Below are 16,371 nucleotides of genomic sequence, written 5' to 3'. Positions count from 1 at the left end.
GAAGAGAGTCGCGCAGGTCAGCAAGTTGATTATACTGACGCGGTGGGGGTCCCTGTGTACTCCCAGCGGTTGAGGGACTACGAGTTTTCTCTCACCGTAGGTTCCGTTACGAACCATGTTGACCGCGACCACCCCTTGTGACAGACAGGGCGACTGCTACCTCGATTTGGCGCTGGACGGTCTCTACCAAGAGGGCGAGGTTGAGTAACCATAGCGCTTTCGGTGAATTCTCGAATACCGCCATCGGCGGGTGGCTAAGAAGCACCCGCGCAATCTGTAGGTTCTACACAGGGGTGATGGCCTCGTAGTCGAACCATTGAGCGTGGAGTAGCAAGACATCGCGAGGGGAGCCTCACTGCTTGTGTTCTGCGCACACTGCAAGTATGTGGCATGGTGTGAAGGCCTTGAAGACGATGTCATCAAGGGATCAACCCTAGATGGGCACTCCTCCGGGTGGCGTTGTAGTCGTTGAGGCAATAGGACCATCTCTATGAACGCACCAGGATGGTTTCCCTCTTCGCTAATGGCTTGGGGCTCACCTCCGGTTCTTGAGACATGAGTGTCTCTGCTGCCCCCGTTGCATGGTCTGCCATGCAGACATCACGCTCGGTCTCTGAATCCTTAGAGTCTGTCGCGGTGTCCCATGCTTGGAGCACACCTGGCTCATCTAGGTCATACCTCATGACAAAAACCTTGTGATGGTCGGGGTCCTCAAAACGGGACTCCGCGGGCATCACTGATCTGGACACGGGGAGCCCAACCATGGTTTTGAAGCTTGAAGAAACAAAAAAATGAACCTACCTGGCGTGCCAACTATCGGGGGATAATCCCTGACAATAAATCCAGGGTATACCGGTCGATGGGCGCGCTGATCAATGTTTCTTGGGGTTGGATCTAATGGACTCAAGAACACGAGGATTTTATCCAAGTTCAGACCTCCCGTGTAATAATAGTCATATGTCCTGTATATTTTCTTATGGATTGGATGAATTTGTTACAGAATGTGTGAACTGGTTCTCAAGTGTCGTGCCCTCGCCTTGTTACCTAGGCCCTTACTCCTTTATATACTAAGGGAAAAGGAATATACACACACACACGGAAAAAATCCAAAATTAGACAACATACCTGAATGTATTTGCCGAAATAGATAACATGTAGTTGTATTTATTAATTTAGCATTCGTATTCGGCACACGGTGTACCGAAAAAGCTATTTTCGGCACACGACGTGCCGAATACGGCACTGTTGCCCGTATTCAGCACACCGTGTACCAAAAATGGACTGTATTCGGCACACGGTGTGCCAAATACGGGCAACAATGCCGTATTTGGCACATCGTGTGCCGAAAAACACTTTTTTCGGTACACGGTCATGTCGCGTCTGCTTTTCCGGTACACGGTCATGTTGGTACTGAAAAAGTATTTTTTGGCACACAGTGTGCCGAATACGGCACTGTTGCCCGTATTCGGCACACCGTGTGTCGAACAGTGCCGTATTCTACATACCGTGTGCCGAAAATAGCTTTTTCGGTACACGGTGTACCGAAAATCTATTTTTGGTACACTGTGCGCTGAATACGGATGCTAAATTAATAAATACAACTACATATTTCTATTTCGGCAAATACGTTCATATATATTGTCTAATTTTGAATTTTATATTATCTAATTTTGGATCGTGCCAAAAAAGATGGCAGACCTACTCCTAACGAAGTCTAATTTTGGATCGTGCCAAAACATTCATATATATTGTCTAATTTTGGATCGTGCCAAAACAGATGGCAGACCTACCCCTGACGAAATCTAGCTATTTCTAGCTCATCATTATGGTGGGTATGCACGCCCATCCTACCCTGGTTGCCCTGCATGCCTTATTAGGTCCGATGCGCGCCATCACATTCCCCTGTGAGGCTGTCCTAGAGCATTTAATGCTACGGGACAGGTCACCCCATCTTCTCGCCTGCCATGACCATGCTCGCAGAGAGTGGTGCTTGGGGAAAGAAAAACATGAGTGAACGGAATTTAATACGATTTGACTGGTTAGCTGAGTATCTGCCCTGGACTGGTTGTATGGTCTCCTTCTGTGACCAGGGGCTGGTCGCACGAGCCTCATCCTGGTCGCACGATGAGGCCGTAGTCTTGAAAATATCCACTATGGGCTGACATTTGGCGATGTATTCCCCTTGATAGGGTACCTCCTTACCTATTACACCAACAATACGTGTGTGTATATACGTCTATATATGTATATATACAGAGAGAGGGGAAAAACTAGTCTGTAATCCTGAGTATATACTCTTGACTGAACCTAAAGCCGATCCTGTTTTAATGAACAGTATAATACTTTCTGAGATGTATGTACTAATTTTTTATATATTCCTTTATAAGTAAACTATGTACTACTTTCTAAGATGTATGTATTGCTTTTCGATAGGTATATATCTAATCAGGGACAAAGCTAGAAAAAATCAAAAAGGAGCTAATTAAGATGAATTGAGTATTAGAGGTGTCAAATACATAAATTTTACTATTATACATAATTTTTTTATGTTATATAGAGAAAATTATCAACCATAGGCGGACCAGGACTCCTGCTACCCCTCCCTGACTCTGTCCCTGTATCTAATACTATTGTTGTAGTGATATTATTTTTTAAAGAAAAAATAATATTAAATTAGACGCCACCGTTTCATTGCTGTGTAGCGTGCTACTGTATTTTGGAGATGACATTCCGTGATGTGCACTGTGCTGTGACGATGTACACCAATCATGCATGTGCATGCAATTTGTTATGGCGCCAGAGATTTAACAAGGGGCAGCTGGCGTGTTCTGTGCAAATTATGTTCAACAGTCTCTTTTGATTTTTGACTAATCTGGCCCCAAAGACGGACACATGTACCAGAACTGCTGCGATTGCGAGATCCGTTCGTTCACTAATCAACGTCTCAGCCTGGCGGTTGGGGAATGCACATCCAGCACATGCATCGACATCGATCAGAACGAAAACGAGGCGTCCTCTGCCTTCACCTGCTATCCCGGCCTTATTCGGAATAGTGCATTTCCATTTCCAACTCCCTATAACTTTCCCCTTCTTTCTCCTAGGAACTCGTCCCACTACAACTTTCCCCTTCTTTTGCCAATGTCGTTCTAAATGTGACCGAATTTTATCTAAAACATCATGTTTTTAGGACAAGAGATTTATGACCAAGGGAGTAGTAAATTTCTGCAGATAATAAAATAGAACCAAAGCGAAAAAGAAAGAAACACATCGCTCAAAAAAAGTCAAATGGCACAGATCAAAGCGCCCAACCTGCCGCGCAAAAAAAAATGAAGAAAGAAAAGAAAAACGTGTACCCTCAGCCATTCAGACACGGATACTCTGTATTAATGATGATTAATACTGAGAAACACTACTTGCACACTAAAACAAGTCTACTATTATACCAAGCTGCATTAATTAATCATTAATTACTGTAGAAACAATTTTTTAATGTACTATGCAGCACTCTGGTACCGTGGTGTTTTACCATAGCAATCTATTCCATCTATTCACCATGAAATCGAAAAGAGCTAATGCAGAGAACTGATCATGTTAGGTCACGCCCAACAGCTTTCCTTCGCGAATGAGATTCTCATTGTGAAGGGATTCTTGTTCTCTTCAGCGCTCCAACGATTTCCCTTTACGGTTTCCTTCACGACGGAATTCTCAGGGTTATTCCCTTCAGGACGGGATTCTCTCTCTTTTTCCTTCGTGATTCCCGTTGAAGGGAAGCTGTTGGAGATGAGATAAAATAAAAGGAATAGAAATGAAGAAGAGAATCGGAAAGAAAACGAAATAAAGGAAATATGGTTAGAGATGATCCTAGCTCCTCTACTGCAGAGCATCTGTGTCCCAGGCTCTCACTTAGAGATGGTAAGTGAGACCGGTTCCTTCCATTTTCATCTCATTTAGTTATTGAGAGAAATATTTCTTTCATCATCATCCCTGTGGAAAATTTTACGAGGATCGGATCCCTAACAAAGATATAAAATTAAATTATATTTGATTATTTCTATATATTAATCATATATATGTAATATAAATAAATAATTTATTAATACATACCAGGATAATTAATATAAGATTGATTAAATATCGTAGGCTAGATAAAAAATAATTACTCTATATAATATAAAATTTATGTATTAAGAATATATATAAATATGATATCGAATATATAACGAAGAGGTGGGATAGAGATCACAGGGAAGAAATCTCCCCATCTCTATTTGCTAATAGAGAAATTCCCCGCCGGAAATCGATTATCAGGTCCGCATCCCTACTATCAGCTCACGAGACGGGAAGCTGCCGCACACCGACAGATTGTTTTCTCGGCCCCACCTGCCAGCCTGTACCCACCACGCGTCCCCTTCAGTTATAAACAATCTCCTCACCTTAACCACCCTCTCTCTCTCTCTCTCCTCAAGTAAGCTCCAAGAACCCACCACCGACGGGCACAGCAGCAGCAACCTGCACCCAATCCGCAGCAGCCATGGGCCGGGTTGCCCTACTGCTTGTCCTCTACCTCGCCGCCTCCGCTGCGGCGGCGGCGGAGGAGCAGCAGCAGCCCGCATTGCCGTCCTCAACTGGCGCGGCGGCGAGCGGGGGAGCTAGCGGTACGGGGGTGAGCTCGAACTCGGTGCTGGTTGCGCTGCTGGACTCGCACTACACGGAGCTGGCGGAGCTGGTGGAGAAGGCGCTGCTGCTGCAGGCGCTCGAGGACGCCGTCGGCCGGGGCAACGTCACCATCTTCGCGCCCCGCAACGAGGCGCTGGAGCGGGACCTCGACCCCGAGTTCCGCCGCTTCCTCCTCGAGCCTTGCAACCTCAAGTCGCTCCAGTCGCTGCTCCTCTTCCACGTCCTCCCCTCCCGCGTCCACTCCCTGCCAGCTGCGGTGGCGTCCTACTCCCATCGCACGCTCTCCGGGGAGCGGCTGGAGCTCGCCACCGCGGAGGACGGGGCGATGCGGGTCGGGGGCACCGCGGTGGTGACGCGGCCCGACGCCGTGGTGCGCCCCGACGGCGTGATCCACGGCATCGAGCGTCTGCTAGTCCCGCGGTCCGTGCAGGAGGACTTCAACCGCCGCCGCAGCCTCGCCGCCATCTCCGCCGTCCTCCCCACCGGCGCCCCGGAGGTGGACCCGCGCACGCACCGCCTCAAGAAGCCCGCGCCGCCCGTCCCGCTCGGCGCTCCCCCGGTCCTCCCTGTCTGGGACGCGATGGCTCCGGGCCCCGCCATCGCGCCGGCGCCGGCCCCGGGGCCGGGGTCCGGGAAGCACCATTTCGACGGGCACAGCCAGGTGAAGGACTTCATCCAGACCCTTCTCCTTTACGGCGGGTACAACGAGCTCGCCGACATCCTCGTCAACCTCACCTCCCTCGCCACCGAGATGGGGCGGCTCGTCTCCGAGGGGTACGTGCTCACCGTCCTGGCCCCCAACGACGAGGCCATGGCGCGGCTCACCACCGACCAGCTCAGCGAACCAGGGTCGCCGGAGAACATCCTCTACTACCACATGATCCCCGAGTACCAGACGGAGGAGAGCATGTACAACGCCGTCCGCCGGTTCGGGAAGGTGCGGTACGACACGCTGCGGCTGCCGCACAAGGTGACGGCGCGCGAGGCCGACGGGTCCGTCAAATTCGGGCACGGCGAGGGCAGCGCCTACCTCTTCGATCCCGACATCTACACCGACGGCAGGATCTCCGTGCAGGGCATCGACGCCGTGCTCTTCCCGCCCCAGGAGGAGGGCGCGTCCCCAGCCGCCGCGCCCGCCAGGAAGGCACCCGCCGTCGCCGGCACCACCGCCAAGCCCAAACTCCGACGAGGTCAGTACTCAAATCACTAAATCTGCCAACCCAAATTTCATCTTGTATTATTTACATTGCTACTGGTAATTTAGCCGTTTTCGTCAAAAACCGTTATGGTTAGGGCTACTGACGGTGAAAATATGGGTGAAAATCCGGTGACGCGTCCAAATCGTGGACGACGGTAGCATAGGTACACATAAATGTTTTTTGAAAACTTTTCGATAAAACTTTTTGAAGAAAATTTTCTCGTGCAAATTTTTTTCAGAACTTTTTTAAGTTAAAATTTTCTCATACAAACTTTTTCACAGACGGAAAAACACTAGAGGGAATTTTTTTTCCAAAAACTAAAAGAGCTAATCAAGGTGGTGCGTTTTCGCTTCCTCGTGCGGGCGCACTCAATAGCAAGTCTCAACTAAAAATCTTGTTCTACCCGTGACCTCTAGCGCGCAAGTCACGGACGCTGTAGCGTGGATCTATACAAATTTTTTCTCAAAATTTTTTTCATTAACTTTTTCTTAAAAATTCTCTCGTGCATTTTTTAAAAACTTTTTTAGTCAAACTTTTTTCATAGAAACCTATTCAAAAAAGAAAAAACACGGGAGATAATTATTTTCAAAAAACAGAAAGAACAGAGGCTGTAGGATGGCACGCACCTTTACTTCCTTGCGCGCGCAAAATAGCAAGACTCAAATATGGGAGAAATATTAGGTGCAATAAGTAAACAGATGTAAACATTCAAAATGAGAATGTTGTCCATCCAATCTTATCCAAAGATTTAATGAAAACCTTAGTACGTTTATAAAACGTCACGAAATAACTGATTTATAGATGTAATAACGGCATTCACTGCGCGCTTGCACAAAAATTTCCAAAACAAATATACGGGTGCTTCGTTGGGGTGGGCCCCATGCACGACCCTTCCCGAGTGGCCCCACATGTAAGGCTGGCACGTCATTCCGTTTGGTGGCATGGGGCGTGAATAAATGCGAGCGTAATATACTGGGCGAAACCGCGTGGAGCGGCAACTCCTGTGACAGCGAGGGGTGAGCTGTCTCCACGCTTCGGCCAGCGAACGACGTTGATGGCTCAGCGGACGGACAGTGAGCTGGCGGCCCCGCGCTGTCGTCATCTTCTTGTATATCTATATATATCTATACTGAGTATCGACGGATCCGAACGATTTTCGTCTTATATAATCAAACTGTTTACAATTAAAATTAATTCTCTTTACTTGTTTGCAAACATGTAATTTATAGACACTATCAGTATTAAATATATCAATATATTATTTTTTCTTCTATTTATAAGGATGCATCTTCAGCTTTTTATTTTTTAATTAGTTTTTTTGTGAAAATTTGTAGCGCCTGTTATTGTTCATGTGTACGGAACACGTTGAGTGGCTTCTTTTTTATCTACGGTACAACCGATGACATATACAACTCACACCACATTCACGCCTCATACAAGTACACGCCTATGCGTAATCATACGTTAAAAGGTATATTGGAGTGTTCTAGACTCTCAGTGCGCCCGCGAGTACATACATCTTACTTAAACTTATCTTATTTAATAAAATTTTAATTAGACAACATACATAATCGTATTTGTTAAAATAGCGGTCCCTTCAATGCTGTCATTTTATGTCGGGAACCTCATGTACCGGTATAGATCATATTCGACACCTCATGTGCCGAATACACCTGATTTTTAGTATATGAGGTGTCGAATATGAGCTATACTTCTATATTCGGCACCTCGTGTACCGAATACACCTGATTTTTGGTATATGAGATGCTGATTATGTAATATAGTGCTATATTCTGCACCTCATGTGCCAAATATGGCTGGATCTGTGTTTTTTTTCCACGTACAGTGTACCAAAAATCAGTTTTTGATAAATGAGGTGTCGAATACATATGTTAAAATTATAAATACAACGATATATTATCTATTTTGATAAATACGACCGCGTATATTATCTAATTTTGGATTTTACCTACTTAACATGCACGTATATGTGTACCCTAGGAGTAATTAGGAAATAAACCTCCTGATGAGACCTCGAGTTCGATCCAAGGATTGAACCTAGGTGTCAGTGCTCACACCCGAGCAGCTGGCCAACTTGAGCTACGGCTCGTTCTGCGTTGAGCGGCTTCTAGTTAGATAGAATAGAAGCTCCTAACTTTTTTTAAGCCCCAACTCTGAGATAGTTGTAGTATCTGAATTCAAGAAGCTCCTGACTTGGTCAGGACGAAGACGACGACGGGCCCGTGGGCCGTGCTTCTACGGCTGGATTCCTCGTAGTGCTGATGATATTAGTACCAGTACTCTCTTGCCACTCTAGTGTTGCATATGCCAATTTGGTCCAGGAAATAATAGTATGATACTATATAGTCCTCTAAAAAACTAGTTTGATATAGAGAGGCATGTGTTTGTGCTTAATGCCTCCACTATGATGTGCTTTGCCTTTGCATCTCATTAGTGTTCTCGTCATTGGCATCACCTTGGTGTCGTCATCTTTGTTGTCATTTTTCAAGCCTATAAACATGTCTACCATGGTTTCTTATAACCCTTTTCTTGGCAATGCAGGGAAGTTATTGGAAGGGGCTTGCCAGTTCATGGCCGTCTTCGGTCGAAGGTCGCAATTTGCGAGCTGCCAATAAACCACGGATGGATATGTATATCTCATTCTGCTTCTGCCGGCCTCATGACGCTGGAAGATGAACCGAAACATCACGGAAGAATGGATGGATGAACTTTGGCTTGTCAATTAGGAGGGAATAATCAGTGGTTGTGAGGAGGAAGAGGTGGATACAGGATGGGAGAGCTGTTGGTTGGTTGCTGGGATGTCGAATGGGGGCAGAGAAAGAAACGGTGGATGAGAATTTGTTTATATACTGGAGAGCAACATGGTGTATAGCAACTAGGCCCTTTTTCTTTGTTATATTTTTTTATGATGATGTTCATGTTCTTTTTGATAAAGAGGAATTCACAAAAAAAAAAAATGCATAGCTTTCATGGATCATCGTTTCCATGTCTGATTCTGCTTGTTTTGATTTTTATTGCACTTTTTTACCCACAAAAGTTATAAAGGCCGTGTCTGGTTCAACCCTTTTCTGAAAGGAAATCTGTCTAGCACCCATGAAGAACCAAAAGTGATGAATAACGGTGAAAAAACTATAGAGTAATAGAGAATGGATTCTATGGGGAGAAAAAAAAACATAAATGATGCCAATATTTTTACTGAAAATAGGCCCAGTGGATGAATCTGGTAGTTGCTTCTAAGCCTTTTCTATGAAAAATATGATCCATCTTTAAACATGGTCCCATCATGTTAAACATGGTCCACAAAGCTTCATTATCCCATCATGTTAAACATGGTCCAAGAGGCATACAAAACTTCTACGCAGAATTCATAAATAATACCCTGGCATTCTGCCGCCAAGTTCCACAGGCCTCCAGCTGTAATCACTTACAGCATGAAGCAGCATAACTGAGAGAGAGAAACTGTCGAATGTCCACACTCCAAGTAAGATCACTGCAATCACATTTGTCAAGGCAGCACTTCCTGGAGCAAGAGAAATGCCATACCACAAAACAGCCAGAAACAGATATGTGTGGACCCTCAAATTATACACAGGTGCCTCTAAATTCTCATCATCAAAGCCTCTAGGTGGTCCAGTTCTGTTCCCATGTGCAAGGGGGGTTCCATTGCGGTCGTCGAACTACAGAACTGAACGGTGAAGATTATGTACCTTGTTCCATGGCAACATATCATGCTCTCCTGGAGCTTCGTAGTTTGGCTTCATGCTGCCGTAGGATGAGTAAAGACTGCTGGTAAAGGTTGAGGTCAAGGCCGTCAGTGTTCCTTCCTATGCGGGCCTGTAGAATTGCCTGCAGCGGTGGAAACAAGACTTGTCGTAGCATTGTTATTTATGCTAGTATCAAATAGGCTGATCAAAGCTTCAGGAGGAAGGAGAATTGTGTACATCATTATCTGGATGGATCAGAAGTTCGCCGATGAACTGGTACGTCAAATTTGTGCGGAAACTGATGTCCCTCAGATGTTGGGTGTCAACCTTCAAGCTCACGCTGCCATCTTGAATGACAGCAATTGCAGAGTCCACATCATATGACTGAAGACTGAAGAAAAAACAAGGGTCTTAACACAGCTGAAACATAGGATGTTCGAAAGGAAGTTAAAAGGAGGCTTCTGCACATACTTTCCTGTGACTCGAAGGGATGCCCCTTGCTTGAACATCTCTGAGGATGGCTCTAGATCCCGCAAAACAATAGGCATGCCTGGCTTTAGACCAGAAGATGCCATCAAACACTGAGAACGAACACAACAAAATGAGAGAATTATGTCGGGCATATGAAGTGTTCACAAACAAGAACAAGGCTTCCGACAGTAGAAGAAACAAGGAAACATAAACTACTAATATAGGCAAGACCTAGTTATTAACACAAGTTCAAACAATGCAGTGTTACCTTCTACTCCCTCCGGTCGCAAATACTTGACGTTTTGGACAAAGTTCTGGTCAAACTTTTGAAACTTCGACTATCAATAACTTAAAAAATATTTACTTTGGAAACCTGAAAATCATGTGTGTAGATTTTTCTTGAAAATATTTTCATTTATCATAAGTTTATTGGATTTTATAAATATTTTCTAATACAAAATTGTGGTCAAAGCTACACATCGGAGGTCGCGTCGATGTGCAAAGCGTCAAGTAGGGCATACACGCCAGGAATCAACGGACTTGGTTACACGTTTACTTGACAGAATTAGTTCTAAGACTCAACATGTTCCATTTGTTCAGATGCACAAAAACTGAAGAGTGAAGACATATTATGTACATACTACTGTTCTCTCAATATTTCAAATCATGGTGTCAAAGCATTACGGAACTGAACATTAAAACATGTGGACTTTTGAAATGATGGAATAACATTGTATCCCAGTAAGTTAGGATAGCCTGGAACCACTAAAATCTCGTGAACTAAGGTAATGAACACTTCTTCATTTTTCAAAGAACAAATTGTTATGACAAGGACTCTTGTAACATTGCGTCCCTAATAGGCTAATATAGCAACCTTATTTAGATTAAGGAGGTAGAGAGCACACCTCAGGCCTCTACTTTGGGAGAAATGCCTGTTCTATAGATCTTGAGTTCTTGACACCAAAATAGACTGCTGTTGCCCAAAAAAAAAAAAAAAACGGACCAATGAAACTCAAAAAGGCTACAAAAATAAAATGGAAATTGACAGCTGACAACACATTAGATTCAGCGCATTAGGTACTCGAAAGGAGTAAGTTCAAAACAACTTAGCTGTGATGAAATCAGAGCAGGAAAAATGTGGCAAGCCTCTTAACATCAAATTTGGTTTCTATAGCAGCCACTAAAATGTTATGACTGTATGAGTACAACATATGACCAGTTACAATACTCTACAATGCATGCAAATAATATTAGATTCATTGGGATCTGATTTGGTAATTTGAAAACCAAAGATCATGAAACGGAGGAGGTAATTTATCAAACGAAAGAAAGATATCAAGGGCGTCAAAACCAGTAACAACATAAAGACTCTGCTTAATAATCATGTGAAACTCCACAGAATGATGACACAGAGCATCAATCACTACAAACACAGCATTACATACTTAGCTATGGCAGTATCTTTTCTTATTTCCCTTAAATAAGGATGCTGGAGAGCCAGTGAGCCACATTCCATTACATTGGAAAGGGGAAGATGGACCGAAAGTCCAAAACAGAATAGCTTTTAAGATCAGGCAAAGGCAAAGGTGGATCATTTTACAAAATCGGTATGTTCCACCCGAAAATGAAGGGTGAGAATCGCACTTCTTATCTGTACAAGGAAAGATGGGACAGGAACAAACGAAAAATGAAACCAGAAGAACTACAGTACAGCATATCAACATTTTGCCATGAAATTCTAACCTAATGCTAACTTTCTGTACATTTTTGCTTGTAATAGCAAACAGGTGAAACCTGTCTGTCACAAAATGTTTGGCAACAACAAACAGCCAGTAAACCTATTGGCTACAAGCAAGATGAGACCTAACGAAACCGACAACCTTCGCAGCGATCATCTGCGCATCGACTGTCGGATCAGTTGTATCCAATACAATCCTTGGCACATCCCCAATTTCATAATCTGTGCAACCTTGGTACCCTTCTACAAGCCTTTCCAGCTCACCCCACGTCTTCGGCTTATGCCATCCATCACCAGCACCACCACTGGCCACGGCCACCCCCCGCTCCTCTAGCCTCCGACGCCACTCCTCTTCATCGTTAGGACGGCACTCCACGATGACAACAAGTGCGGCGGGCAGGCAGGTCAACGTGTCGAGGTGCTCGCGGCGCGACAGCGGGGAGTCGACGACGACGGACAGGCCGAGCCGGACCTGGCGCTCAGCCACCCGCCACAGCACGGCGTAGGAAAGCTCGTTGAGCAAGCCAGCGGCGGCCAAGCCCTCGAGGGGCAGCGTGCAGTCCCTAACGTCGTCCTTGTCAAGGAGCGGGCAGTGGAGCGCGGTGGCGATGGCGCGCGCCGCCGTAGACTTGCCAGACCCCGGGTGGCCCTTCATCGCCACCACCACCGCCGGCCCTGACTGCTCGTCGGCCATCATCACCCCTTTCCTGAACAGCCCTAAAACATTTCTTGTCTCCGTACCCCAGCTAACGACACACACACACACCCTATTAATGGTGGATGCCTCTACCCAACAAATCTAGCACGCCACAGAAACAAGATGCGATCTTACCGCTGATTTCGCAAGAATCCAAGAATCTAGTGGAGAGAACCTATGGTCCAGAAGCATCCAGGAATCGGACAAAAAAGGCGGCATAAAGGAACAAGGAACCGATGCAAGATGGCGCAAGATAAAGAATCCAAGATAAATTCGTGAGGGGTGTGGTGGACTGGTGGTGGTACCTGAGAGAGTAACAGCCACCTCAAGGGGAAAGGCGACGGCGACGGTGCTACGGTGGTGGTGGCGGGGGAGAGGACACGATGCGGGGGTAGGGCCGTCGGGTGAGGGAAGCGGTGGGCGTTTGGGCAGGTCGAGGTGGGCCCATGGCAACGAAGAGGCTGGGCTGAGCAGTTGGGTTGTGGGCCGTGAAGAGGCTGGGCTGGCGCTGATGGTGATTCCTACGTGTAGCGTGCCTGTAAAGTACCCACGGCGAGTGCACTTTGAGATTGATGTGGTGGGCTTAATGTACTTACGGCGAGCGTGCTTTGAGATTGATACGGTGGGCTGATCAGATGGTGGCCCGGTGCTGATGGTGATTCTCACGTGTAGCGTGCTCGTAATTCGTAAAGTACTTATGGCGAGCGTGCTTTGAGATTGGTGCGGTGGGCTGATCGAATGGTGGCATGTTGGTGCTAATGGTGATTCCTACGTGTAGCACGCTTGTAAAGTACTTATGGCAAGAGCGCTTTGAGATTGGTGCGGTGGGCTAATTGAATGGCGAGGACGTGCTGCCGATTGGTGGGGCGAGAACGATACAGGGGCACATGTCGAGGTGTGGTTGGTGAGGACGGGATTTAGTTTGGAATTCAAACTTCAAACTAATTTTTCTCTCAAACCATACCTCCAATTTCAAATCCATTTTAAACCATGGTGTTTTTTATAACTAATGTAACAAATGAGATACAATATGAATATTTTTTTGTATTTTTAACTTTTAAAAACTTAATATTTTGAATATATTATTTCAATACTTTTAATATATTGTTTCAACATTTTTCACATAAAATGTTGAAATAGTGTTTCAAAATTGTTGAACTAGGTTTTAAAAAATGTTGAATTAAGTTTTTTTAAATGTTAAATGGATACGAAGGCACGTACTACCAGACTAGAAGGTGAAATAGAAAAATATTGAACTAGTATACCAAAATTGTTGAACTTGGTTCCCAAAATATTGAATCAAGCATTTCAAAAGTTTGAATGCATATGGAGGCATAAAATTGCAAGAATGAGACGAAGAATTTGAAGAAAATGGACCGCACACCATCGTGATTTAAAAAAAAAAAGATTTTGAAGTATAGGCGAAGCCATCTATTGATGGGCCTCAATGGCCAAACTAACTGTAACATACTTTCGGTAGTAGGGATAAAAATGAAAAGGATAAATCATGTCCCGTTCTGATTTGTTTTCTATATTTTACTTGACCATTTTAAGATTTTTGGGACTTCACATAAACGGTTTTGTTGTTTGTCCGACCGTATTGTGGGTATCTTGTTTTTAATCGGGATTTCCCTATTTTTTTCATTTGAGACCAAACTTTACAAATCACAATATAACTCACAAGTTAAGTTCAGCTGGCCAACCTAAGCATCACCCTATCCTAAACTTCACCGACACCGCAGTGGCTCAATCTCAGTTGACTGCTGACCTACCGATGTCGTTCAAGCTCATACACCTACACCGTCTCCAACCCTAGTCTTTGTGTGACTGTATATTGTGTCGAGTACTCAAGTTGCGATACGGTGACTGTGTTTCAGTTGAGACTTATGTCATTACGTGGTCTATCTATGTATGTTATGACTTATTTTTGTTGGTATGAATTAATTATGTATCATATCAATGCTTGAAGTCGTGGTTCTACAGGTCGGTGTTCTCGGTTTGAATTATCGGTTCCCGACTGATATTGACATATTTACATTCGGATTGGTTCGTTTCAATATCTCAGCATTCCTACTGTTGATTCTGTTTTTTTTTTGTTTGCATACATATAATAAGACCAACTTGTGAATACCACTTGTAGAAATATAGCAATATATGCACATCTAGACAATAAGTAGACGTAGGAAGTTTAAATCATATCATGCATGGATGCAGCTTAAAAGTAGAAATGAATTGGTAGTGTACCAATTAAATCATTTTAGGATTGCATACCTTTGGGAATATATTGATTTCTCCATAAGACTACAAAAGATACATCTAACAACATATGTTAGTCTCAAAATCACAATCTATAGCATATACTCACTCTAAATATGTGCATATAAGTTTTGAATACTTGGGAGACATATGCACTTGTTATTAATAACAATGGAGATGGTACACTATGAATTGATTCATGACACATAAAAGATATCAATTGTGAAACTAATGACATGAAAGAGACCTATAACTAATAAACCATGTAGGTTGCTTATAGGTTAGAGACAAGCACAAGCAACCTACCATATGGAAATCTATACTAGGTATTGCAATAAATTGAAATATGTATATGCAATCATATACGAGATAAATCAGCTACATCAAATGAAAGGATTTTGCATCTAGCTTCATTACCTCTTTTACCTTTGGATGGGGATTTGGATATGTGATGATCATAATCTTCATCAATGTGCTCATCTTGTACACTTACCTTCTTTGCTTGAATCTTCACTCTATCTTGTAAGCCAAGCTTCTAAATCCGCATAGCCGTATTGGGCTTCAAGTCTTCTTTGGAACCCAAACTGATTGAAACCCTTCATATTGGTGATGACTTCCTTGGCACTCAAATGGGTTGGTTCCTTCTTCAATCCTTTCTTCCAACCATGTGTGCAACTATCTTACAATTGTCCTTCTTCTTGAGCTTGTAGTGGTTGTTATTGGTCTCGATCTTATAGTTGGGTTTGGTGTAGAGGTTGGATGTCTTGTTGGAGAGGTTTGCCATCTTATTCTCCTTTGTCTCCTTATTAGCTCGCTTGCATTGGAAGGACTTATGGCCTTCTTGATGGCATTTGAAGCATGTCACAATGAACCCCTCCACAAGCTTTTTCACCATAGTAGCAAATTTATCTCGAGGAGATTGGATATGTTCTTTACCCTTTAGTCTAGCCAAGTCCTTCATGAGCTTCTCCACTTCTTGCTTAAGCTCATCATTCTCTTGTGCAATGAGGTTGTTAGATGATTCTACAACAATGTTCTCAATACAAATCTCATTGCAAAAGGTGAGCTGGATAAAATAATTAAATCATCACAAGAAGTAGAAGTATCTACCTTAGGATTGAAATTAAATAGAGAGATAAATTACTTCAAAAGGTCCTTAGTTTGAGATTTAATGCAGTCAAATTTTGCCTTAAGCTCTTCATGCTCCTTGTTTAGAAAATTGAATTTGCACAATAATTATTTATAATTAAAAATAAAAGTAGCATAAATATCATTAAGTGTATTGAATTTCTTAAGGTCTTTAGATTGTTTCTTAAAAGCCCTTTGTTGCTCATTGATCAAATGAAGGAGTTCATCATAGGAGGGAGAATCCTCATTAGATTCATCATCACTTAAATCGCTATCCATACCTTTGGTCATGAGACACTTGTGTGATGACTTGCATGATGACTTATTTGATGATGATCTTGAGGAAGAGTTTCTCTTATAGGGAAGGATGGTGAGGTTTTCATCACTTGAGTTTGACTCTTCATCTTCACTCATCCATCTTCCTATGCTTGTGAATACTTTGACTCTTTCCCTTGTCTTCCTCTTGTTCTTATTCTTATT

General features: G+C 43.8%; 3 protein-coding genes across 9 annotated transcripts; 1 reads left to right on the top strand and 2 right to left on the bottom strand.

Moving 5' to 3' along the window:
* Nucleotides 1-4,443: 4,443 nt before the first annotated feature.
* Nucleotides 4,444-8,874, top strand: LOC133890172 (fasciclin-like arabinogalactan protein 15). Its single transcript, XM_062330629.1, has 2 exons — nt 4,444-5,867; nt 8,439-8,874. Exons 1-2 carry the CDS (start codon nt 4,532-4,534, stop codon nt 8,510-8,512), a joined length of 1,410 nt encoding a protein of 469 aa, XP_062186613.1. The 5' UTR covers nt 4,444-4,531; the 3' UTR covers nt 8,513-8,874.
* A 185-nt stretch (nt 8,875-9,059) lies between these two features.
* Nucleotides 9,060-12,921, bottom strand: LOC133890174 (CST complex subunit TEN1-like). 7 transcript variants are annotated; one of them, XM_062330636.1, is made up of 5 exons: nt 12,813-12,903; nt 10,978-11,042; nt 10,073-10,182; nt 9,839-9,992; nt 9,060-9,743 (listed from the first exon to the last, which is right to left on the bottom strand). In XM_062330636.1, exons 3-5 carry the CDS (start codon nt 10,174-10,176, stop codon nt 9,624-9,626), a joined length of 378 nt encoding a protein of 125 aa, XP_062186620.1. In that variant the 5' UTR covers nt 10,177-10,182; nt 10,978-11,042; nt 12,813-12,903; the 3' UTR covers nt 9,060-9,623. The 7 variants fall into 7 exon arrangements, with proteins under 7 accessions (XP_062186620.1, XP_062186618.1, XP_062186619.1 ...); XM_062330634.1 differs by having other exon boundaries at nt 10,978-11,045; nt 12,813-12,897; XM_062330635.1 differs by lacking the exon at nt 12,813-12,903 and adding an exon at nt 12,643-12,802 and having other exon boundaries at nt 10,978-11,045.
* Nucleotides 11,619-12,646, bottom strand: LOC133890173 (uncharacterized). The gene has a single exon (XM_062330630.1). The coding sequence runs from the start codon at nt 12,505-12,507 to the stop codon at nt 11,911-11,913; it is 597 nt and encodes a 198-aa protein (XP_062186614.1). The 5' UTR covers nt 12,508-12,646; the 3' UTR covers nt 11,619-11,910.
* Nucleotides 12,922-16,371: the final 3,450 nt, after the last annotated feature.

Source organism: Phragmites australis, chromosome 14, assembly GCF_958298935.1.
Source record: "Phragmites australis chromosome 14, lpPhrAust1.1, whole genome shotgun sequence".
NCBI lineage: Eukaryota > Viridiplantae > Streptophyta > Magnoliopsida > Poales > Poaceae > Phragmites > Phragmites australis.
Note: the sequence above shows the minus strand (reverse complement) of the source record. Positions and strands in the feature narration are given on the sequence as shown.